The sequence below is a fragment of the Capsicum annuum genome, chromosome 4 (genome assembly GCF_002878395.1).
Source record: "Capsicum annuum cultivar UCD-10X-F1 chromosome 4, UCD10Xv1.1, whole genome shotgun sequence".
NCBI classification, from domain to species: Eukaryota; Viridiplantae; Streptophyta; class Magnoliopsida; order Solanales; family Solanaceae; genus Capsicum; species Capsicum annuum.
This window is the reverse complement of record NC_061114.1, coordinates 177580486-177606129: the sequence shown is the minus strand read 5'-3', so window position 1 is coordinate 177606129 and position 25644 is coordinate 177580486. Positions and strand designations below refer to the sequence as shown.

The following is a 25644-nucleotide window of genomic DNA, read 5'->3' as shown; positions in this document are numbered from 1 at the left end:
GGAACCACGAAAGAAGTTATGAAAATAAAGTAGGCTAATAAACTTAATCATTGTGCATCTAGTGAGTTGAAGGTGGACAGAAAATGAAAGAGTCAAAAGACATTGTGAGACAGTGAGTGAGGCTACAACATCATCTGGAACTGCAACTCAATTAGCTTCAAGTACACGAGAACGATATTCTCCCAATGCCCAAATTGGGAAAATGTTCCTATATGCAGAATATGATATCATGCAGTTCCTATTGAAGACCCCGCTGATCTCCTGAGAAATACACAAAAGGCAATCCATAAGTAAACAAGTATCCAGCCACATATTAGAATGCCTGAATCAGTTTTCGAATCAAAAAGAAAATAAGCTTTTGAAATAAAAAGTAGGAAACGTGCAAAATTATAGCGACTGGACATTTGTCGTTTGATTTTATTGGAACATAGCGTCAGAAAATTATGCCATTCGGTATGTCTTCTACAGAAGAAAAGCCAAGCCAGGTAAACAACAAGATTATCCAGTTCCATATGCGACAAACATAAACATGTACGCATACAATTTGGATATGAGGATTGCCTCAGAATTTAGGTGTGTTCCAATTTGAATACTTAATCCTCGCTAAACACAAAAGTACAGCAGGGATTTTGATTCAAAAATTATAAGAAACCACATTCAAGTCTCGATCTGTATTTTAGGCCCCCGATACTAGGAGAATTTTTGTAGAAAGGACACCAAAGTTGTTACACACAGTGAAAACAGTATAAAAGAGGAAAAGCATATTAAAACCCTAAAAGGCTAAAATCATGAAACAATGAAACCCCTGCGTTTATTTAAAACTGTCGGTAATTCATTTGAAAGCTACAGAGGAATGACCATGTGATATGTGCATATATTAACATAGGTTGACCAAAACACCATCTTCTTAACCCAACCATTGTACTTGAATAGAATTCTTGTCTTTCAAACGAAACAACAAGCAATATGTAGATTTAGACCTTACTTCCAATGCAAGTACTCCTATAAGCTTACTCTCCAGTGGAGATTGTAATCCTCAGTGCTCCTAATCTCTTCCTCTCCTCCCCCTTGAGGCAAAAGTTACCCAACACTTTACATAGTTTATTTTACATGATTCCTTTCCCAAAATGACATGCAGCTCTTAATTCAATTTACGCTCCAAACACTATCCAGAAGGCACAGCCAAATTTGAAACCATATGAAACGCTGAAACAAGATCTTAGGCAACCTTTTAGCTTGAAAGTCCAAAAATAAAAAGGAGGTTACACTCTTCAGTTTTTTTAAAGTACTAACCAGGCACTGGTTCTTACACCATAACAAGCAATTTTAAGCTACATTGCTTAGAGGCTGCAGAATTACCTGCTGAGGGAAATCTCCATTTTCTAGCTGAGCATTTATTAATACTTTTGCTGCAGAGTGTAATGGTGTAGGATTTCTCTCAGCCTGCAATTGTTGAGAGGTAAAAAGTAAAGTTCAGCAGAAAAAAAGTAGTCAATTTGCATATATCCACATCTCAATAATCTACAAGGATGTGTTGTGCAGAAAGACATGACGACCCTCATTCATTATCACAAAGCAGAAGACTCCAATAGTTAGGAAGATATATAAAATATTCAGCTGAGTGGTGTATGCAGATCCAAGTACCGATGACACTGAATTATTGCCTGAACATTTCTACATCTCAAATTAGGAATAACCATGTAAATCAACTTACTTGAGTATGCCAAATGCTTCATAAAGGTCTATCATTAATATCTCGTTAAAAAGAACAACTTAACACTAAAAGTTCTTCAAGAGTCGGAACAAATGAAATTGGCAAGCTAATACAAAATTACCATTAAAAGAGCACACCATAAGAAAACTCAAGAAATGACTATGACAAAATGAATCTCCTAGCATCAATGCCAGTTCAATATTGATCTCCCTACCCAGCCTTCCCTCCCCTCCAAAGAAAGAAAGGAAGAAGAGAGAAGGGCAAACTATCAGCATAATTTTAGAGTAAAGCCAACTTTAGCAATGGGGAAAGTGCTTGAAAGGAAATCAACTTGAACAGACCCACAATTGCAGAAATCATTTGAGTTGGTTTGTTCTTAAAAACTGGGAAACTGATTGTTGGTATATGTACCTAGAGGCTTTCTTAATTATGTTTCAATTTCTTTAAGGTCTTTACTGTTTAAAAAAACATTAGTCTCCAATGGGTTCTTTTTAATATAATGTTTTCCCTGGTTGAAGGAATTTGTATCTTGTACAGATCATAATGAACATATTTTGGTTTGATGAGTGGAATATTTGTTAGAGCCTCTTCAATTAAAATGATGCTCTTATTTGCATCACTATAGGTTGTTTCTACTTTTTTTTTTCTTTTTGAGATATCTGTTGTTTCGGGTGGATTGATTGTAGTATTATTTTGTATTGTTCTATTACTATATGTTGTTTTGTTACTACCTATTGTCTCTTGTACTTCTAACGTCTTTAGATTGTTTTCTTCTTGAGCCAAGGTTCTATCGCAAACCTCTTGACCTCACCTTTGAGGTAGAGGTAAGCACTACGTACACTCTACCCTCCCCAACCTCCCCAGACTCCACTTTGTGGGAATACACTAGGTATATTGTTGTTTACTTTTTTTTACTTTTTCTTATATTTTCAAGCTTTCTCTTCAGTATTAGTACTAGTTTTCAAACAATTTTGTTTTAAAGGAGAAATTTCCTAAAAGGATAAACTGAACAAAACCGCTATACAAAAAGTTCAGCTCCATTCATCTTCAATACTCTTCTTTGATTTTTGTCGCTAGTTCCTGAAAGACCACTTAAAATGGTTCTTTTTCAATAAAAAAGCAGGAGGACCCAAACCATGCACACTAATCAATGTCTCGATAGTGTAGGAGTTTCAGTCACTATTGGCTCCATCCATTTCTCTGAGGATATAAGTTAGTCCACAACAGCTTGGTCCCTCCATCTTTCAGGTTTCATCCATGAAGGGACATAGCAATTGTCATGAGGGTCTTCATTTCTCTAGACTAGAAAATTACACAGGGCATTGGAAGAGGAAAGCAACAAATTAAGGTGTCGAATTAGTTATTTGCATTTGAAAATTAAAAACATCTTTTTCTTTGTTCAACAGAAACAGATATATTCTAATTGTTACTTACAGTTCTGACAATCGTATTTTTCAAAACTTCATTTTTACCTGTCCAGCAGCAATTAGAGTCAGCATAGCCCATGCTGTATTTACAACATGAGATCTGTTGCCTTCAAGATTAGTATACACCTGTAGAAGGAAGACAAGGAAAAGAAGAAAACAATGACTGGTAAGTCAATAGATGTCCAAGAGAATAAAAGGCAAAATAACCCTACATACTGCATCTTATAGCCTATAGGAGGATATGACAAGCACCTTGATAGTATGAGGAAATATGTAGCTGTTTAAGTCATATTGGTTTGTTTGTAAATGTTTTCTCACATTATAAATATGAACTGACAATAATCCTAACTCAAGTGTTTATTAATGATTATCGTGGAATTTCCAACATACAGGTCCTAGATCAGAGCACTGATCACTCTGCCTGATTCTGTGTACAAGCAGATGCAGTTCATCTAAATGAAAAGTAGAGTCCGCGGGACAATTTCTTTCATGTGGTAACAAAAGGTTTGACTTAATAAATAAAGACATCCATTGATTGTTTAGTTCTCTGGATAGGATAAGGTGGATGGCTTGTGAAGGATAATGCATGGGTCTATAACACTCATGTCAATATTTGGTTTAGAAAAGAATAAAGGTGGGAAAAATTTTGTGACTAAAACATCTCTTAAATAAATGAAACTCATAACAATTAACTAATAATACAATCAATGAATATCAACATGCAAAGACTGTTCCTCAAAAATATTTATGAAAACTTCTTAACCCTTTATCCCGGGGGACTAGGGGGGGACTCAACATAATGATAAAACTCAAAACTCATCCCGCAGCAAAATTCACAAAGATTACTTAAATATTCCAAACTTTCAATTTTTGAGGGACAAGTTTCGATGTTCCAAACTTAAAACTTGATGAGGGACGAGTTCAGATTTAATATGCGTATAAAAGATAATATAGGCAAGGAACCAGAATAACATTAAATAAAATGAAATGAGATGAAGGTACCTTGTTTTGACACGACAGATAACTCTCCCCCCAGCCACCAGATGAGACTTGTTTGGACAACAAAAAATCACAAGCCTTGCGTATACTGGAAGAATTATTGTAGTTCCTTCCCGATGCTAGCAAGCCAAGCACCCCAAACCAAGTGCCATAGGTGAAGCAAACTGCCCAAGAGCCATACCTAAGGAGAGAAAACTATGGACGTGAACCAAGTATGGATTGTTTCATTGTACATAGATACCAAACCTCTTGGTAGTTTTACTGCATGTCCAGCAAACGAGGATAACAAGAACTAACCAGGAGCCATCTGTTTCTTGAATGTTTTCAATAAAGGCGGCAGCTTTAGCAATACAGTGTTCCACTTCTTCTTTACGATGACCAGGGTATAATTTCTTAAATGCTGTTAAAGCTTGAATAGTAGCTGAGGAACACTCTACATAACTGTATAGTGACAAACTGTGATTAACAGGAATCTATGGATGTATTTTGTACACATATATATACTACAAAACAAGAAATAAAGTTATACACAAGTGCAGATCACTTACGGGTAATCAATAACAATATCTCCAAAAGTCTCAGCAGGATTGATTAGCTGAACAGGAAATCCATTCAAAATCAGTAGACTTAAAAACTTGCATAATGCATGTCAAATAAGTAGCAAACCACCCATATGTCCATGCAGCATTATGCCATGTCCAAGTACAGAATGAATGTTTTGTGCAAGATCGATTTTAATGATTTGCATACATTATCTAGCACATCACCCCAAAACTTCTTCAGAGAGGACAGAAAAGGACAAGAGATTTAAAATGTTATTGTGGGAAAACTAGTCATTTTCTTTACTACCCTTGCGACTAGCACCCCCCCCCCCCCCCACACACACACACACAAATACACTACACACACAAAAAAGTACATGTTTTACTTAACTTTAGCTATTATCACATATATATAGATACTTTCTTGTGTCAATTTACTTTTAAACAGACATTGGATACTTCATCTAACATTTACCGCATGATCCCCAAGCTGCTAAAAGATAATGAGAAAGAGAATTTAAATCTCTTGTGAAATGTATTATTTTCAACAAAAGTCATCAGAGAGATTAAATCCAAAATACAAGGTATTAACATGCGTGAGCATAACTTTTTGATAAAATTGAAACTAGATATCCCTAGCCATGGGCATATCTAAGTGGAGGGTGTGGGTTCACTATATATATATATATATATATATATATATATAAATGTGCACATCCAAACTCAAAAGAGTCCTATGATGCAATAGTTATTGGGTGCACCTCTACAAGTGGAGTTGAGAGTTCAATTCCCATGTCCATCTTGTGTTTTAATTCAGTAAAAGATTTTCTTTATCTTTCTTTGTTTGGTTTAATCTTTTATATCTACATTCCTTTTCTTTTAATAACCGTGGTGTTGGGGCCAACTTGCAACCTCAACTAATCCCACAGGTACTTGCAACCTCTAACCATCACTCGTACCAGATAACTTTGTCTATTCAGGCTTATACAGATGGAAAGAAATCACCTAGTGTTTTTTGCCTCTATCGAATTTGAACCTGAAACCTCCATATTTTCAACTCACTTAACTAACCGCCAGGCTACACTCTTGGGTGCCACTGAATCCATATTCTCCTTTCATAATCGTAACATTTTATGCAACCCGACCAAAATAGCATATATTCAATGTCATCAACTAAGCAAATACTCCCTCCATCCCATTTTATGTGTCGCCATTTGACCGGGCACGGAGTTTAAGAAATAAGGGAAGACTTGATAATGTTTACCAAATTGTCTTTTATCAAAAAATGTGCTACTATCTTTTTTTTAATTAAGTAGGACCAATAAGGGTAAAAACTGGAATTGTGTCTTTAAATAATTACTAAATAAGGAAAGATGACATTCTTTTTAGGACGGATTAAAAAGGAAATAATGACACATAAAATGGGATGGAGGGAGTAATTTTAACATGGAGTACAAATATATATGTAAAACAACACCAAAATTTTTTTGAAAAATATTTTTAAACCTATATTTCAAAAGTATGGTTCAGTGGTAAGAACCTAAAGGTTGACCAGGTCAAATTTAAATCCGGGATCTGTCTATTCATAATACTGCATCCAACAACAACATACCAGTGTATTCCCACATAGTGGGGTCTAGCGAGGATAGAGTGTACGCAGACCATACCACTACCTCAGGTGAAGTAGAAGAGGTTGTTTCCGACAGACTTTCATCTTAGGACCGATAACAGTATAACAAACACAAAACATAAATGCATATAAACTAGTACAGTATGCAAAATAAACTAACACCGCTAGTCACAAGTATGGTTCAGTGGTAAGAACCTAAAGGTTGACCATGTCAAATTTAAACCCGGGATCTGTCTATTCATAATAGTGCATCTATCTCTTTAAAATCCATATCGGCTCCTATCCATAGCTCATAGCCCATAGATGTCAAATTATCGCATGATTGACAAATTGTAACCAGGGTTATTGACAACAATGTTTCAAGACATTCTTTTGTGAGTTAGCTAGTAGAGTTTCTGGTTAAAAGGAAAAGGGGTGGGAGGGATGTGTTCTTTCTTCTCGTTGTCAAGAGAGAAAACTAGTTGTCAAACGCGACAAAAAGTTATCATAAAAGTCTGGAAATCAGAACATACGACCTTATGTTGTTTATTACACTTCTCAGAGTCATAGCAATTTTTAAAAGAAAAAAATAAAGAAAAACCAAATTTTCTATTTTGTAAAAAAACTTTTAAAACAAAAAAAAATAAAGAAAAACTTAATTTTCTACTTTTGTGAAAAAAACACCTTTAAAATAAGACTTTGGTTACCAAAATATATCAATCATCCCTATTTTCTTTCTTAAATGGTTTTTTTTCTTCGTTTCAAATGAAAATATTATCTATACAAAATAAAAATATTTCAATACTTTTAATAATTTTCAAGACTCAGATAGACTTTTTACTCCTTAGGAAGGCTTATAGAGCACTATGTAAAGATTGTAAAGTCATACCTAGCGAGATTCTTTCGACCCAACATAAGCTTATGGTAATGGACTTGGTAATCAGAAAGGGCAAAAAAAATAGGGGAGTGGAGGATCAACCCAAGATTAAGTGGGGTAGATAAGAAGTTGACGACTTTGGGGGCTTGGGAGAGTAGAGGGGATGTCGATAGTATGTAGGAGATGACTGTCAGTTGCATCAAGGAGACCGCTAAAGACGTGTTGGGTGTGCCGAGAGGTCGATCGGGCAAGCACTGGGCGGACTGGTGGTGGGATGAAGAAGTAAAAGGAAGGTGGTGTATGCTAAGTTGGTGGAGAGCAAGGATGACGAGGAGAAGCAGACGAATAAGGAGGAGTATAAGTTAGCTAGGAAAGAGGCTAAGGTAGCGGTTACAGCGGCTAAGACGGTGATTTTCAAGAGCTTGTATGTGAATTTAGAGGAGAAAGGTGGGGATAGGAAGTTGAATAGACTTGCCAAGGCTAAGGAGCGGAAGACTCGTGACCTTGATCAAGTGAAGTGCATCAAGGGGAGGATGGCAAAGTGTTGGTGGAGGATACCCTTAATAAGAAGAGGTGGCAATCTTATTTCTATAGACTTTTCAACGATGAGGGGATAAAGGTTTTGTGTTGGGGGACTTGGAGAACTCAAAGAATTATCGTGATTATGGTTATTGTAGGTGTATCAAGGTGGAGCAGGTCAAGGGAGTTATTCGTAAGATGCGTAGGGGTCGAGCGACTAGGCCAGACAAGATTCCAGTGGATTTTTGGAAGAGCACTGGTGGGACAGGTTTGGAGTGGCTGACGAAATTGTTTAACATCATTTTTAGGACGGCAAAGATGCCTGAAACGTGGAGATAGAGTACAATAGTTCCTTTATATAAGAACAAGGGGAACATTCGGAGTTGCAACAACTATAGGGGTATCAAGTTGTTGAGTCATACTATGAAGGTTTGGGAAAGGGTGGTCGAGTTGAGACTGAGGAAGATTGTGACTATATCCGAGAGTCAATTTGGTTTCATGCTAGGTCGCTCGACTACTGAGGCCATTCACCTCGTGAGGAGATTAGTAGAGTAGTTTAGGGAGAGAAAGAATGACATGCGCATGGTGTTTATCGATCTTGAGAACGCGTATCACAAAGTTCCTAAGGAGATTCTGTGGAGGTGCTTAGAGGCTAGAGGGGTGCCTGTGACATACACTAGGTAGATTCAGGACATGTACGATGGCGTGAAGACTCGTGTAAGGACGACAAAGGTGATTCAGAGCACTTTCCGATTTTGACAAGGTTGTACCAAGGATCGACTCTTGACCCGTTTTTATTTGCCTTGGTGATGGATGTTTTGACGCGGCATATGCAAGGAGAGGTGCCTTGGTGTATGTTATTTCCTGATGATGTTGTACTAATTGATGAGACTCGGGGAGGAATTAATGGTAAGTTGGAGCTTTGGAGATAGAAACTTAAGTCTAAAGGATTTAGGTTGAGCAGGACTAAGATGGAGTACTTAGAATGTATGTTTAGTGATTTGTCGCACGAGGCGAACGTGATAGTGAAGCTTGATTCCCAAGTCATCCAGAAGAGGGAGAGTTTCAAGTATCTTGGGTCCATGATTCAAAAGAACGGGGAAATTGATGAGGAAGTCTTGCACCGTATTGGTGCAGGGTGGTTGAAATGGAGGCTCGTTTTTTAGGAGTCTTGTGTGATAAGAAGGTGCCTCCTAAGCTCAAAGTCAAGTTCTACAGAATGGTAGTCCGACCAGCTATGTTGTATGGAGCGGAGTGTGTGCCAGTTAATAACTCTCACATCCAGAAGTTAAAGGTGGTGGAGATGAGGGTGTTGCGATGGATATGTGAACTTACCAGGAGGGATAGGGTTAGAAATGAGATTATTCGGGAGAAGATGGAAGTGGCTTCGATGGAGGACAAGATGTAGGAAGTGAGGTTGTGATGAGGAGAGGCGCGGATGTTCCAATACAGAGGTGTGAGAGGCTGGCTATGGATGGTTTTAGGCGGGGTAGAGGTAGGCCTAAGAAGTATTGGAGAAAGATGATTAGACATGACATGGAACAGTTACAGCTTACGGAGGATATGACCCTTGATAGAAAAATGTAGAGGGTTAGTGTGTAAGAGTACATCTGAGGTGTATTGTGATACTATGTTTTTCGAATAGATATTTTATAGTATGACCCTGTGCTTATCTTGTCTCTATTATTATCCTTTACTATCTAGCGGTGTGATATCCCTTGTTGCTGCATACTTTTATGTGTTTTGTTTGTTATATTGTTATCTGTCCTGAGTCGGGGGTCTATCGGAAATAACCTCTCTACTTCATCTGAGGTAGTATAGACTGCATATACTTTACCCTTCCCAGACCCTACTTGATGGGAATACACTGTTGTGTGTGTGTGTACATATATATATATATATATACAATATTTTAAGAATAATTTATATATAATCCATATACATATTACTTAGGCTCCATTTGTTTTTTTTAAGATTCAGATGTCTGAATCTGAATGCACATCTGAATGATTAAGATGTTGTCTTTAGATCTGAAAACTGAATGATTAAGATTGTTTGTTTTTCAACATCTGAAAGTGTAAAAAAAAATTATTTGTATACATAATAAAATAAAAAATACAATTCAAATAAAAAATTAATTATATATTAAGAAAATATGTAATTTAATACAACAAAATTATTAGTATTTGATTGAGAAAAAATATTTATATTTGTTAATGATAGTAGAGATGGCTTATAATGGTGGTTGTGGTGACAATGATTGATGTTAGTGATTAATAATTTTGGTGGTGATAATTGTGATGGTTGGTATTGTAGTGACTGTTATGATGGTGGCGATTGATGGTGGTGGTGGTTGTTGTGATGTGATGTTGTTTGATGCTAGTAGTTTAAGGTGTTGATTGTGTTGGCTGAAACATGAATGCATGATGATTGATGATGTGTTGGTGCTAGTTGGAGATGTTATTTGTTGTGATTGTGGAGATGGTTGTTAGTAGAGATAAATTGTAGCGATGGTACTAGTTGTAGTGGTGGTAAAGGTAGTGTTACTAGTGACAATGGTGGTGGCAGTCAAAGAATGTGTAGAGGTTGTGATGTATTAGTGGTAGTTAGTGGTGGTGCTAGTTGTGATAGATGAGTTGGTTGGTAGTAGGAATTGGCCGGTAGTGGTTGTTGATTGTGGTGTTGTTGACGGCAGTGGTAGCGATGAATATAATTAGAATAAAAGAGGTAGTAGGTGTGGTAGCGGTCGAATTGTGGTTGGTAGCGGTATTTTTTGTCGATGGTGGTTATGATGGTGGAGGTGGGTGGTGGTTGACAATGGTGACGGTGGCAGAGGTGGTTAGTGATGGTGATTGCTAATTATGAATAGAGTGGTGAATATTATCCAACATCAGAATATCCCTTCAGACCTATTAAGACTTGGTTCTAAATCTGAATGACTAACACCTATTCAGACCTATTAAGAGTTAAAAACTTAATATAAAACAAATGCACTTAATGGTCTGAAGTCTGAACCATTCAGATTCAGACCTCCATTAGTGCAAACAAATGAGACCTTAGAATTTTTCTCAGAATTTTCTTGTATGAAACTTGTATAAAATCAATATAAAATATCAACATTACGCTCAAGCCTTACTTGTACATATGTTAGTGTATGAATTGAGTATAAAATATGGTACATTTAGTTAGCTTAAGTTTGCTTTTATTTGTTACGTGTCAAATTCATATATAAATTAGTTTATAAAACAAAATTTATTTCATTTGTACATGTTTGTATATAAGAAATTTGTATACAAACTCATATGAATCATGAATGCTAAGTTGTTCACTGAATTTGCTAGTTTATTTTAAGATAATCGTGAATATATACAAACATATTTTATATATGGGTTGTGTCTAAAATAGGCCAACTTTAACTAGTTTAGGTGTAATTTTTATTTTCTGAATCTTGAATTTTGTATAAAAATTGATGCATCTTTCGGCATTGTTAGATGTATATCAAATTGTATTGTTCGTTAATAAATACAAATAAAAAAGGTATAAAATATGATTTTTCAATAAAACTTCAAACAACGATTTTGTATCAGCTGTGTATCAAAAGTTGTTCATTGAATTCACTATTTCCTACAAAAAAAATTAAGAAAACCATGAATGAAAACATAAAATTCAAGTTGACTAATGTGTAAAATTTGATTCACCAATAAAATTTATATTGCAAAGAAACAAGGAAAAAAATATTAGTGCATGAGAAAATTAAGGATAAAATGTGGATTTCAACCATCTGATAGAAGTTTATGCGATGGAAGCAATTTAAATAATTATGGAGATTAATATTAAAGAAAAGAAAATATGAAAGAATTTAGAAAAGTATATGAGAAATTTATGAAAATACAACACTATTAAAAATTTGGAAGGATTAACTAATTCAAAAAACTATTTAAGGAAATGAAAGAAGGAGAAATTAAGGACTTTTTATAATCCTTTTACCGTGTTTCCTTTTTTACCTTTCGGGGATTATGTGGTTAAAAAAAAAAAGGTAAGAAACAATAGGAAGAAAATTAAGGATTTGTTATTGCAAATATGTAGGAGATATTTTAATTGATATATATCTGATAGATAAATTTTAGAAAAACGTTTTTAAATAATTCTTTTGAAAACTGCTACGACTTGCAATTAAAAACTTAATTCAATAATTATAAAAAGATACAGTTACAACTTGCAATAAACAATCTAAAAAGTACATATAAAATATTTTCGCTATCTTAAAATAACCAAAGCATCCTTTGGATTCTCAAAGAGTTCATAATGCCTTGCCATATTAACGGATGATAAAAAGGTAATTCACCCTCCATTGAGGGAACCTCCTAATGTGGACTAAAGAGTCAGAATGCACCATACACCCCAAAAGTGTGCAAATAAAGACCAGGGGAAAATGGTAGATGGCCATCTAGTGTGGTCTATGACATCAAAAGCATTAGCTAAAGGAAGCTGAGAAGTAGGTTACAAGTAAGGACAGAAGCACAGAGTACATAGTCCTACTGCAGCAATCAGTGACCAATTGAACCCAACTTTCCTTGTTTCCTCCACATGACCTACTGAAGCCTGCTTGACAATTCACCCTTATCTTGTAGATGTAGAAGCACTCACCCTAGTATTAACTGTAAAAGTTCTACATATTTCGTATGTTCTTATCTTTTTATTTTGAATAGCATGAAGATTAGCTCGGATACATATGAAACGGACCAACTAGCACTCCCCATGCATTGATAATGGGTGGATCAACATTAGCATTTGACCAGGTTTTTTTCCATACTAGAGAGACTAGCGGGCAGAGTTTTATTATAGTTGTATAAACATCTTTAAGAAGTAATGGGGACCATAATCTCTAGTGGACGTGTAATACGAGCCAAGAAGAAAGAAGCCATTAAAATTCAGTAACTTCCCCAGAGCAAAATAAGAAGAAAAAATTATCTAGTTTTCTTTTCCTTAGCAGGAAACAACTTCAGAAGTAAAAACAAGAATTTTCTAGCTTACTAAGCATGAGCGGAATCACATTGAATAACATGGTTTATATGACTCCACCAACTTGACAAAAATGTTATACGTGTAAAAGCAAAAAAGCAATGACATCTAAGATATTATTTTTTTAAAGGGAAACATGAAACTAATCTAATTTTGCAAATGATGTACCTCCAACCATGGATATGACCTTGTGAGTTCATATGTTGCAAAGCCACCACCACTATTCTGCATGTATACCAGGAAAGAGCTTTCTTAGTGATTCACAAGATTGAGCTTTCAGGAACAACCAAATAACAAGAAATTATCTCTATAACTTCAGAAATGCATAGATTTTGTCAGCTGGATTTAGAGCAGGGCCTAGAGATGTGGCTAAATTAAGCTCACTGTAAACTGGTTTGATAACTTCAAATTAATCTGCTCAGAGCATGCTTCAATAAAGAAGTACTCAAGTGTTCTCTGGAAGGTGCAGCGGTGAAACTTTAAAATTCTAGCACATCAACTGGAACTAGCATTTACAATTACATAGAAAGGACAGAACTCAGAAGAAGACCCATATCATTCTCATATCCAAAACATGTTAATTCATGTGAGACTACCCTTGGGAGGTGGGAACTAATAGTAGTTCTTTAACTTTTACATGCAGTTGACGGAAGGTAACGGGCCAACTTTCAAATAACAGGAATTAAGAAGCATAGTATCCAAGTTATCTACTGCATGAGTTAGGAATGCAATCCTGCTTCGAGTCAAATAAGTTAGCTTGATTTAGCTTTTAAGAGTTCAAATTAGACTAGTTTGCAGTAACTAATATGCAGGATAGTTGACAGAAATCATACCAGGTGCTCTTCCTGTGTTCTATTAGAATATGTACAGAAGACGGGTTAAAACTTTGTTAATGCATCCTATTCCTTTTCAGTGACATAACCTTAAAAAGATCAAAGTAGAGTCTGCTATCCAGATCCAACCAAGCACAATATTACCGCTTAGTACATATTTGAAGATGCCAATTTTTGTTTTGGAACATGGTTGACTAGATGTCATAGATCAACACGAATTTAGCTTAGTTATGAAAGCCTCTAAATAATAAATTAGCTTATTTTTCCACCAGAACGCAGAGTAACCAAACTTAACATCCAGCAGGCCCCATTAAGCATCTCTGGGATGCAATAAGAACGTAAAAGCATCTAGGAAAAAGATCGCAGCCACTCTTGGAATTGTCAGTTAGATTATGCACAAAAATATGCAGCCTTAACTAGAAATAACGGAAGTGCAAGGCAAACTAGAGACACAACAAAGTATGGACAATAATGTGCAATAAGAAGGGAGAATGCTATACCTGTAAAGAAAGCATAACATTTACAGCATCGTACAAACGCTTTGCCTCCAACGGGTCACCAACTATCTCTGCTGGTAGTTTTGATAATAAAAGAACTGCCTGATAGACAGAAATAGGTTAGCAGATAACATATTATTAGGTTGTGAATGGCTGTTACAAATACTAACTTTAAGTCCCTCTGCTGTACAATCTGAAATGGGCCATCCGTGATCTGCAGTTGAAAAGGGCCAAGCACCTTTTGAAATATGACGATACCAGAAAGCTAGATTGCCCGGGCAATCATCTAACACCTTCAAAGTAAAGAAAGGACCAAATTAGATCAATTTCAGAGGTAAAAATCAAGATAATATGGATGGTTACACCATAGATAAGTGACCCAGCAAAGGTTTTACTTGTGTATTTTTAATGAATGAATGTGCTTTTCTCAATGTTGATCCATATTCCTCGCCAAGCCCTGTTGCAATGATTGCTTGAATTGCAAATGACGTATCCCAAGATTGACTACCATTATACCCCTACAATATTATAATCAATATATCATCAGACACAAGGAAAACAAAAGTTATAAATGAATAATACCAGTATAACAATGGTAGGACATTTAAGAAACCCCATATTTCAAATATTAATACTAGAAAGTGATATTTGCAGACCTTCATTTTCATGCCATCTTCAGCAACCCACATATAATCTTGAAGTCTTGGAAGATGCAGCTTGAAAGCTTCTGAATTAGGATCTTCAACCCAGCAGCAAAGCATATTTAAAACCTACAGACAAAAGGTCAGTTTTTCAGCACACAAAGGAAGATCATACCCATATTGGTCATGTCATCCATCAGGAATGACTGAAACTTGCAGGCAAACAGAAGAATAACAGAATTTATAAACAGATTATATGCCTAAGATTGAATGCGATGAATTAAAGCTAAAGAAATGCTGGAGGCAGTAAAAAGCATCTGCAAACTGTATTTTGAAACAATCATGAAAAAAGGATCATCAGATCTTATAGTTAGGTAATTTGAAAGACAATATTATATCATATGGATGAACAAAGGCCTTCACTAATGGAAATTAAGGACCAATACCTTGTTTACAGGTCCTATGCATATGTAACGAGTGTTTTCATCTTCATAATGAATGTGCTCCATCACGGTGCGCAGAGCTTTTTCCCTCAATCTTTTCCCTGGCCAATGCATCAAAATAGGTTCTACAACCTTGTGAAGAGATGCCCACAGGATATCTTGTACTAGAGGGTGTGGGTAGTACAGGTCTTCCTGCAGAAAGTTTAGATAAGTAAAAGAAGATACAATAAAGAAAAGAGATAACAGTATACGTTGCAATCCACATGTCTTAGTGATGCAAATGAAAAAGCTTCATTGAATCTTGCTTCAAGTTATTAGCCACATTCATACGTGTGGACTTGCTTCAAGAATGAGACTTCTTATTTGTTCTTTATTTTCTTAGTTAGGTGTATTAGAGATTGTTTATTATCTTAGTTAGGTGCATTAGAGCCACAGTATTACTCAAGATATTTTGACGCCCAGAAGGATGAATGCTTGCAATTATGCATGGACAAATGATTTCTCAGTAGTCCAAGAATATATGCTTTGATTTTCATGCATTTTTCTGGATAACAATGGTGTGTGGGCCGTGCATTGTTTGTTAGGGCTGTATTAGTAGATATGACACACCAGCCTTATCTTTTTTTTGTTTTTGTTTTTGTTTTTGGGGGGAGGGGTGCGGCTGGGGATGGGAGGTGTTGCCAATTTTTCTTGGGGCTAACATCAGTCCTGAAGAATTTGTGATTGGGTGAGATCGGCTCAGAATAATATTATGGTTGATGCTGACATGCAATTTGTAGGCATGAAAGAAGAAAAATGACCCACTGTTTGATGTCACAAGGAGACATCCACAGTTAATTCCCAATGAAAATATCGAGTGGTGGTGTCTGTGGAGATTAAAGTAGAAACAGCAAACAGCCCTACCTGCTACATAATCAGGTCTCCATGTTGTCAAATATTAACTCGACACATGTTATAACCTTGAAGCTAGGCGTAGCATAAGTCCCCTGCTTCACCTCTCTTAGGCAGCACTTTAGTTCGAACACTGAGGAACTATAGCGTGCACCTAGCTCATACTCTTCATCTTGAAGAGAGCAATACTAATTGATCAATATAGCTAAGTGATTTATTAGATATTAAGAGACCTTGTTTTATGAATCTTAGTGTTTTTAAAAAATTAAAAATATAGCCTAGAGTACTAGTAGTCACTAGATATTGATTAGAAACTTAAAATCTGTGTTGCTCGGACTCTTCAAAAATGTCAACAGATGCATGCTGGATTCTTCAGAAGTAGTGTAATTTTGGAGAATCCGACATAGGTGTGGCATTGAAAGTGAAGAGTCCATGCAACTTAGCTTAAAATGCACATAACTTAATCTACAACTTAGTTGACATGAGTTAAACTTCATATATTTTGCTTAGTTAAAATGGATTTAATTTATGTGTTATATAGTAGCTATTGTTGATTTTCACCTTTAACAACACTACTCTTTATTCTATTTAATTTTTAATGGTTATGAGATGATGATTGATCTCGTATTGCATAATAGCTAGATTTAAGTTATAATGATTTTGTCAACAGTTGGATGTTTCTAAATCTTCTCAAGGTTGTCCAAAAACAGAAGGTGAAACCAGTAAATAAACATAGACAAGCTACTGCTCCTACCAACCTTTGCACACTCATTGCGAGCTTTATCCCAATCTACTTCATGATACGGGACTGTAAAGAGCTCCTTTCTCAAAGACAAAACTGTTGGGGTGATAGGACCGACAAAGCGTTTACCATAAAGGTAGCACATAGGAAGATAAACCATCCGGCAGTGGCACCACATTCTTCCTGAAAAATTGGATGAAACAAGAGTCTCCATTTCTTAGAGAAAGCATTGCATACATTTTTTGAGAAACAAAATCAGCAATTCATGTATTGGAATGTCATAATACATCCAATACCATAATTAGACTATTTAGCGTTATTGCTTCAAGGACACCGTTGTGTTACAAAGGGACCAATAACCAATTGTATTAGACGCGAAAAGAGCAAGAAAAAATCTGAGGTCCATTGGGCTTTTAAGCACAAATAAAGCGTGTGTTTTATTAATGAAGAAAGGTGCTAATGGAGAAAACAAAATATGTATGTTTAGTGCAAGACTAATAATTATAAGCATGAATAATAAATATATGATCAAAGAATTGGCAAAAATAAAATAACGATAAAGTGAAATATCGTTAAGCGTTGCCTCTTCAAGATTACACTCATTGGTAAGGAAAAGCATGCCTTAGAGCCTTGATGACGACACTGCATCACCTGCTAGGCAAAGCGAATCGCTGAACATGTAATGTTCTTGCTTCAGGGCTTGAGTGCATTTTTGATAAAACTTGCAATAACTTACACAAAAGGAAGTGACTAATGACACATTGACCTTACAATATTTTTCCTGTGAAATACTAAATCTACCAACATAATCAGTTTCTTCATCCAATTGTCTTTATGAAGACATTAGCAATAATCGTATGTTTCTTTGGTTTATCCACTTCGCAACATTCACTGATAGATTGATTCTCCTGTTATTCTATTACAGGCAATGATTTTCCCCCAAAAAAATATGGAAGAAGTTGAAAATAATATAAGAAACAAAGGCGAAACTAACCAGGATGGATTGGAAGAATATAGGGAAGAAGCCATGTTTCAGGAGGGAGTGGATTGTTCCCAGACCACTCAAATGCTCCAAGCACCTTATATTAATTTCGAGGACAATAAAGTTTATTAAAATATACAACTTATACTGATCTATCTAAAAGGCGTGCTTTCAAACCAAAAGGATGAGATCTAGAAGTTACTGAACTGAGAGCCACATTTTCCCCCATGACGTAATGGCCGTGGCACTACCATGATCCAGAATCCATTTACGGCCCTTCTCCATGGCCCCTTGTCCGTCATTAGCTCCTTCCCCAAGCAACCTCAGAGTAACATAGCTCAAAGCAGAACCAAACATGGTGCTGTGGCTCTCAATATGCAAACCCCACCCACCATCACTGTTCTGCAATTAAACATTGTTACAACAAAAGCTTTTCTGCCAAGCTCCACCAGGTCAATTGCGAAGGAAGAAGTGCCAGTGAATTAAACAGCAAATTGAAAACACAAGCAGAGATGCGAGTATAATTAGAAAGGACTTGCCTGGTGGTTATAAAGATATCGAATCATCTCACGTTTATGTTCACTTGAGAACACTGCATTGAGTGCCCCCGTAACAGACAGAGTAATAACCTGTTAAGGATATAAAGAAATCCAAAAATAATCACTAAAATAGAAGATATGACCCAATTCTGGGACATAAAACAATTAAAAGTATCTCTTAAATTTAGGAAGCTAGTAGCATTCAAAAAACCATTTACCATGCCAGGCATTAGAAACATCGGGCCTCCATAATCTCCAGCCCAGTGACCGTCATGATTTTGTAGAGTGGAATAAAAACTTAATGCTCTTCTCAGCGTGGTAGTTACACTATCTTCTGTGATATCTTCATTGTCTTGTACTTTGACTTGTGGCAAGATGCTAATTCCTTGATTCTCCTTTGATAACTGATATACAAGAACAAAAGAAAAGGGGGGAATATGATGACGTGAACTGGAGAATCGACATATAATCAAGAGCTAATCACATAGTTTTTCATGTATGTTTCCATTAATAGTCATTCCATTAATGAAGGTTTTATTCCTCGCGCCTTTTCTAGTAAAGAAAATTATATTCTGAAAAGACACGTGCCTATTCGGAAAAGACAACTAATTTCACACCTATGGTTGGTTATAAATTAAAAGGTCCTGCATCATACAGTGAAATTCGAAATTTTTCTTCCCCTCTTCTTCTAGATTGTTTCGAAAATAAATTTAAGGGGCGAGTGTGATTTTCACAGTTCTTTTGCATTCGCAGAGTTTTGTAATTTGAAGTGTCACTATTATAGAACTAGTTTTTCTGTTCTATCTTGGGAGGAATTAACCTGAAACCTTAGGCAACAGTTAGAGGATAAGTTCCTTAAGAACATCGTAATCTGTGGGCTCAGAATGAATTTAAGTTACTGTTTGATTACAGATTCTGCTTTATTAGAACTGGTTAAGGATACAGGAAGATAACGGTATTAACCCTCAAAATTTTTTGTGCTCCAGCCAGACAGACCCTACTAAGAGGATTCGTCATAATTATTTATGCATTAGCTTTCAACCTACTGCAATTCCTTTTTATTGTTTGAAAGAAGATGGAAAATCAGAAGTAAGAAGAAACCATGTTTTCTCAAGTTCCCTATCACTTAAGTTGGAGAGATATCGTTCTGCAAATGTAGCTTTTAAGAACTTGTTCCACTACTTCACTACTAGCCAAATATATACTTAAAAAGAAAAGGATATTTAGTTTCGGGCTTGCAAGTTAATCATTGGAAGTTCATGGGCTCTACATTATATTTCAGGAAGTCCATCTAAACATAACAAACGAGCAGAATGTAGAGCAGGAAACCCAGAAAAAACGATAGCAAATATTAGTCATCAGTTGCACCTCATCAACAACCTGACATGCAATAACTCGTGGATTATAACAGTCGTAGAAGCCGAGTTGAAGTAATTTGCCAACTCATAAATCATGTTCTGATAAAAACAAAAAGATAAAACCAGAAGAAACTTCTATCATGAATGTCTTTATTAGCCGTGTTTTAATCCTTTGACACCTTCTAGGCCCATCCGCATGGATTAAGATGCAAAATTAAACAATTAGCAACAGTTTAAACACAGACCACATTATTTTTATCCTAATAACTTACATTTCAAATGTCAACTAATAGAATTTGATCTTTAAGTCATGCAGTTCTGAAAGAAGTTGAAGGCAAAGGCACCATAATTTTACACTAAAGTTGCATCGTCTATTGTATTTATTCACGGTGATCAAGAGAACTCCACTTTGATAAACTCCACGTTCACACTAAAGTTGCATGTCTCTCTTCAAATTAACCAAAGCACGAGAGCAACTAGTTCAATGGTCTGCAATTCTTTTTAATTTTCTTGTTACAATGGTGTACAATGGAGGCCTCCCTGGAACAGAAACAGAGAGTAGAGTGCTCCTCTACCCTTCTATAGTATCAATTGTCAGACTCACAAGTTTAATAATTTTTCACTACCAATGCCGAATATTGAAACAGTATATGTTTAATATTGGAGAAAATGAATATAGGTAAAGGTAAATTGTTGCTGTTTGTGTTAAGTTATTCTGAATTTCCTTCTCCGTGTAATTTTCATCCAGCTATATATTGGTTATCGGTCGACCTATACTTAAATATTGTGGCATAAAAAACATAAAAGTAAAAATAAATAAGAGAACTCCTTGAGCAACAGCCTCTCTGTCCGCTTGAAGTAGGAGCAAGATCTTAGTACACTCTACCCTCCTCACACCCTACCTATAGGGTCATATTGTGTTTGTTGTTGTTGTTGTATACTAATGTAGCCTATTTGGCCAAGATTTTGGGAGTCCAAAAGTGCTTATTTTTTCTAAAAATTGCTTATATCCAAAAATGAGGCATTTGGCTAAGTTGTTGGGAGTAAATAAGTGCTTCTGGTAGTAGTTTGAACTTTGAAGCTAAAAAAGTAGTAGTTTTTCCCTAAAAAGTACTTTTGAGAAAAATATACTTAGAACCACTTTTACAAAATTTGGTCAAACGTTCATGGTTGTTCAAAACTATTTTTTAAATTTATTGGCCAAACACAAAATGTTTCTCATTAAAAGTACTTTTTAAAATACAATAAGCTGATTTCGAAAGCTTAGCGAAACAAGCTACTCCCTCCGTCCCATTTTATGTAGCATCATTTACTTTTTTGTCCGTCCCAAAAAGAATGTCACCTTTCCTTATTTGGTAACTATTTAAAGCCACAATTACGCTTTTACCCTTGTTGGTCCCACTTATAAGGGCCCACTTAATTAAAAATAATAATAGTACATTGTTTTAATGAAGGATAATTTGGTAAAAAATATCTATGTTTTTACTTATTTTTTAAACTCTGTGTTCAGTCAAATCGCGATACATAAAATGGGACGGGAGTATAAGATTTCTACAGTAAACGCCTGATTCTAGCCAAAAGTCCTAATACCCACCACCTAGTACCAAATGCATTTGCCAATTTACTTGAGGAGGAACTTGATTTTTACCTGATAACGCATAATGAGATCAGCACTATGCTTTTGCTCCAACCGATGTTTACTGAAATGCTCACGAAACTTGTCAATCTCCGCCCGATCTTCTGGAGATCCAAGGTTCGGATCAAACTCCCATACTTCCCTGCCTACATGATTGTTCGTAGTCCTCAGCCATGGATTCCCTCCTTCTGCTATTTTCAACTTCCACATTCTTCACTCCGATTACTACAAAAATCATAAATAATCACAAAACATACTATAATTTTACTATTAAAAATTATCGCAATAGATAAAATAATTGGAAAAAATTTAACAATATAAGGTAAATGTGTGTGGATGCTAGAATACAGACAAAAATAGCAAATCAAAAAAAAAATGATCAAAATGGAGAAAAATTAGAGCAAATGTGTGTAAACTCTGGAAAAAAATGAGATTAAAATGCAGAAATTCACAGGTAATATTTATAATTTTGGTTTATATAATCGGAAAAATTAAGCAAAACAATGCAGAATCAGTGGAAAAATAGATTAAAAACAATTAAAATGTAGGAAAAAGAGAATGTATTACAGAAATTGTAGTTAATAACCTGTATGGATTGATCGAGACCTTGAAACAGAGAGAGGAATTATATATTAATGTTGATTAATAAGTATTTCTATATCTCTTGTTAGACTTCTCGATTTGAGTTTTGAGTATGGAGTCTCAAATACTTTATACTCCCTCCTCTGTTTCAAATTATCTCTCAAATTTTTTCATTTTATTTATACTTTTTCATTAATCATACAAAAAAAAAATTTTATCTTTTATTCTTTGCATTAATTAATTTTTTTAAAATTAAAATATATAAATCATTTAGAAATTAATTATGTTATTAATTATTTTTCTTGTCATCTCAATTTGAGACGTGTGAGATTTAATTTCTCATTTTACTTGTTCTTTTTTATTAATTAAAAATAAAAAAAAAAATTATATTTTATCCTTTACATTAATTATTTTTTCTTTAAATTAAAATATAATTAATAAATAAATTAATTATATTATTAATTATTTTTGTTGCTATCTCAGTTTCAGCGTGAGATTGAGAATCCGAATCAATTGGACTTTTGTGAAAATAAATTACTACTATTAATTACTGAGTATCGGACGAAAATCAATAAAAAAAAAAAGAGTGATTTTTTTATAGTGCAAGATGTTGAACCAACTCACATGATTGTGATACAGTGAATGAGGCTGTTTCATTCTTAATTAAAATCGAGGATTTGACCTTAAATATAAAAAAAACTATGTCGAAAGCGCTGGCATTTTAATAAATTTATAACGCATAATTCGAATTAATTAAATTTTAACACAAATATCAGACACTAAATAAAAAATTAAAAAAAAAAGAGTTGAACTACACGCAGTTACAAATGACAAAACCAGTGGAGAAAAAGAATCCATATAGTACACCTGTCAAATAATATTTAATTGAATATTAAAACGGAACGGCAGCACACCAGCACATGAAACACCACGTTTCCCAATATATTCAAAAGTTAGTTTCACCAGCCCGGGCTCACTCAAAGTATAAAAATAAAAATTTATATCATATATTTTTATTTTATAATTAATATGTCTAATAATTTATTAAACAAATTTTGATGATAAGTTTTCATAATTATTAGAGTTTTTAATTGCATAATTAGATAATTTTAACAAAAATATTATTTATGAGAAATAAAATATTATCAAAAAATTAGAATATATCAAAAAACTACTAGTAATTAGATATTTTATATAATGACATAATTTAGAATATTTAATAATTGCACTTCGATGGAGATCATAAATTAAAAAATATATATATATATCATATTTTTATAAAATTTGCGAGTATTTATTTTCTTAATTATAGCTAAAAATAAATTTATTTTGTTATTTATTGAGTTTTAATTTTCCTCATAATTTTAGTGGAAATAATTTTGCTAATTATATTTTTTTCATCTTATAGAATCATATAAAAAAAGGTCGATGCTTTCAACTATAATAAGAGTAACCTATTCGTCGCATTTTAATTATTGTTTTATATTTTGTCCACTATAAGAAAAAATAAATACAAGATACTATTCATTATCCTATAATATCAAAAAGAACAATGAGGTTGTAGTTGAAATCATTGAAAACTTTAATTTTGTAGGAAAAGTTAGCTTGAATATTGTTGATTTAAAATGAAATGAGTTTTAATTAACTAGTCGTAACGACCCAAGATTACCCCCTAGTCGTCATACGATGCTTACGATCGAAGGACCACAAGCTATCATATGATGCTTATGATCCCGAAGGACCACAAGCTAACCCATAACTAATATCTGTTGTGAGTACTGGATAATAAAACTGAAATAAATGCGGAATTGGGCTGAAATGCCATAAAGTTCAAAATCTAAAATACTGATAAATAATAACATCTGGTAAAAATATTTGAAAAATAAACACTATCTGAACTGGTCTAGTCTAAAAGCCTCTAACTGAACTGGCTGAAAAGTAGAGTTGATGGGACAAGCCTCCAACTAACTCCAACTACTAAACTATTGATAAATTGAAATACTAAAATAAAAGTCTATCCTCGATAGATGAGGACTCACTACTAAATCTGTGACTGTTGACTGGATTTGTCTAAGTGCGATCGAGAATCTGAGCATCTGAACCTATGATATGAAACATCATAGCTCAAAGAAAGAGTATGCGTCAGTATGTGAAATGTACTGGTATGTTAGATGAGGTAGGCTGAATGCAAGGGTTCAATGCATGAACAGTAACTAACTGAATGATATAGAGTAACTGAATATGGGAGTACATGGATAACTGAAACTACTATAAATACTGAATATGTAATATTGTGCATATATGTATACAATAACTGAGTTTTTCTGAAGCTAAGTACTGAGTTCTAATAACTGAGTAATTGATATCTGAAGTTATTGATAACTGATTTACTGATATTGATTGACTGTGTCTGACAATCCTGATCTTGTGAAATGAATTAAGTTTTATATTGAAGACTGAAACTAAAACTGTGAGAGGTAATCATCTAACCGACATGCCCCAAATAAAATAAGATAACTGAGTTGGGGTCCAATCTATAACCCCAATTGGAAGGGTGTAAGCATCGTGCCACGGGTACTAACAACTGCTGTGGAGTCAGATCTAACTAACGGGTGACCCCTGAGATCAGTCCTAAGCTAGCGGGTCATCCCGGTGTGATGCGGGATGCGGTGGAATCGCGTTGCCTCATAGAAAATTGACAATTGTGAACTGGGTCTATAGCGCGACGCGCTAATATTGTGGAGCAACACTGGAATTGACAATTGCCATTTGGTCATGCTCCGCAACGCCTTGATGGCTCAGGTGGCACATTGTCTTACTAAAATAGCTCTAACTTTTCGCCCGGATATCGGATTTGGGCGAACTTTATATTGTTGGAAAGCTAATTCAATTTTCTACGCAATAGCAGGCTCTAAAATAAAATATACTGAGTATTTTAAAAATTTTGTATGGAATTACTCATGTACTAAGACTTAAATTAAGCTAGAAAAATATGGAGTATTACACTAGTAATCTAACATGTAGCAAGAAGAAATCAATTATAAAAATTCAAGTGGATCGGTCTTAACACAATGAATAAATACAAAAATAAAAATATGTAATAAAAAAACTATTAATTATTATTTGTAGTAATTTCATTTTACCAAAAAACTGAAATATCAAAAAAGCCTTAGCGTGGGCTATCAAAATCTAAACATTCTCTATGCTATAATGTTAAACAACTCTCTTCAAATTTCAAAAGCATATGTAGTAATTTCATTTTACCAAAAAATTGAAATATCAAAAAAGCCTTAGCGAGGACTATCAAAATCTAAATATTTTCTATGCTATAGTGTTAAACAATTCTCTTCAAAAGTTGTTCAAGTTTTATTTTTTAAAAGACAATTTGACTTATTTTGGAGCTAAATTATGTTATATTAATTCAATAAAATTAGAAATTAGATATTCTAAACTATATGAAAAAACAAATATCATAAACTGCAATGATTATATCAACATAAGAATATTTTTTCTTAAAAACATTGATTAAAGTTCATAGAATTTGATCCTCAAAAGTGAAATGTGACAGATATTTTGATGAAGAAGAAAATAATTTAATAAAACAAAAAAGAAATTCAATCAATTACAAAGATCATGTGGAAAATCTTAAGAAGAGAATTATGACAAAACAATTCCACATGCAAAATTTTTATACCATAAATTTCAATGTGAGGACTACCAAAACTTTTTTTCTCTCTTATATATAGCTATAATTATAATATACATATATATTCAAAAATTGGTTTCTACAA

The 25644-nt window shown here is 34.4% G+C and overlaps 1 protein-coding gene across 2 annotated transcripts; it reads right to left on the bottom strand.

The window, feature by feature from the left end:
• Positions 1 to 22018, bottom strand: LOC107867693 (cycloartenol Synthase). Of its 2 annotated transcripts, none has more exons than XM_016714053.2 (19): positions 21858 to 22018; positions 21284 to 21496; positions 18496 to 18681; positions 18278 to 18367; positions 17946 to 18140; positions 17751 to 17835; positions 16773 to 16939; positions 15127 to 15315; positions 14696 to 14809; positions 14435 to 14557; positions 14210 to 14332; positions 14043 to 14141; positions 12878 to 12934; positions 4689 to 4735; positions 4438 to 4581; positions 4144 to 4321; positions 3187 to 3267; positions 1360 to 1443; positions 1 to 261 (listed from the first exon to the last, which is right to left on the bottom strand). In XM_016714053.2, exons 2-19 carry the CDS (start codon positions 21479 to 21481, stop codon positions 148 to 150), a joined length of 2274 nt encoding a protein of 757 aa, XP_016569539.2. In that variant the 5' UTR covers positions 21482 to 21496; positions 21858 to 22018; the 3' UTR covers positions 1 to 147. The 2 variants fall into 2 exon arrangements, with proteins under 2 accessions (XP_016569539.2, XP_016569540.2); XM_016714054.2 differs by having other exon boundaries at positions 21839 to 22003.
• Between the last annotated feature and the right edge of the window lie 3626 nt (positions 22019 to 25644).

Excerpts from the sequence above, each read along its gene's own strand:
- LOC107867693 (XM_016714053.2), bottom strand. The coding sequence starts at position 21,481 with ATGTGGAAGTTGAAAATAGCAGAAGGAGGGAATCCATGGCTGAGGACT. Across the intron at positions 16,940-17,750 it reads TATTCTTCCAATCCATCCTG|GAAGAATGTGGTGCCACTGC; the intron begins GTTAGTTTCGCC and ends CCAATTTTTCAG. Across the intron at positions 14,142-14,209 it reads GTACAGCAGAGGGACTTAAA|GCAGTTCTTTTATTATCAAA; the intron begins GTTAGTATTTGT and ends TCTGTCTATCAG.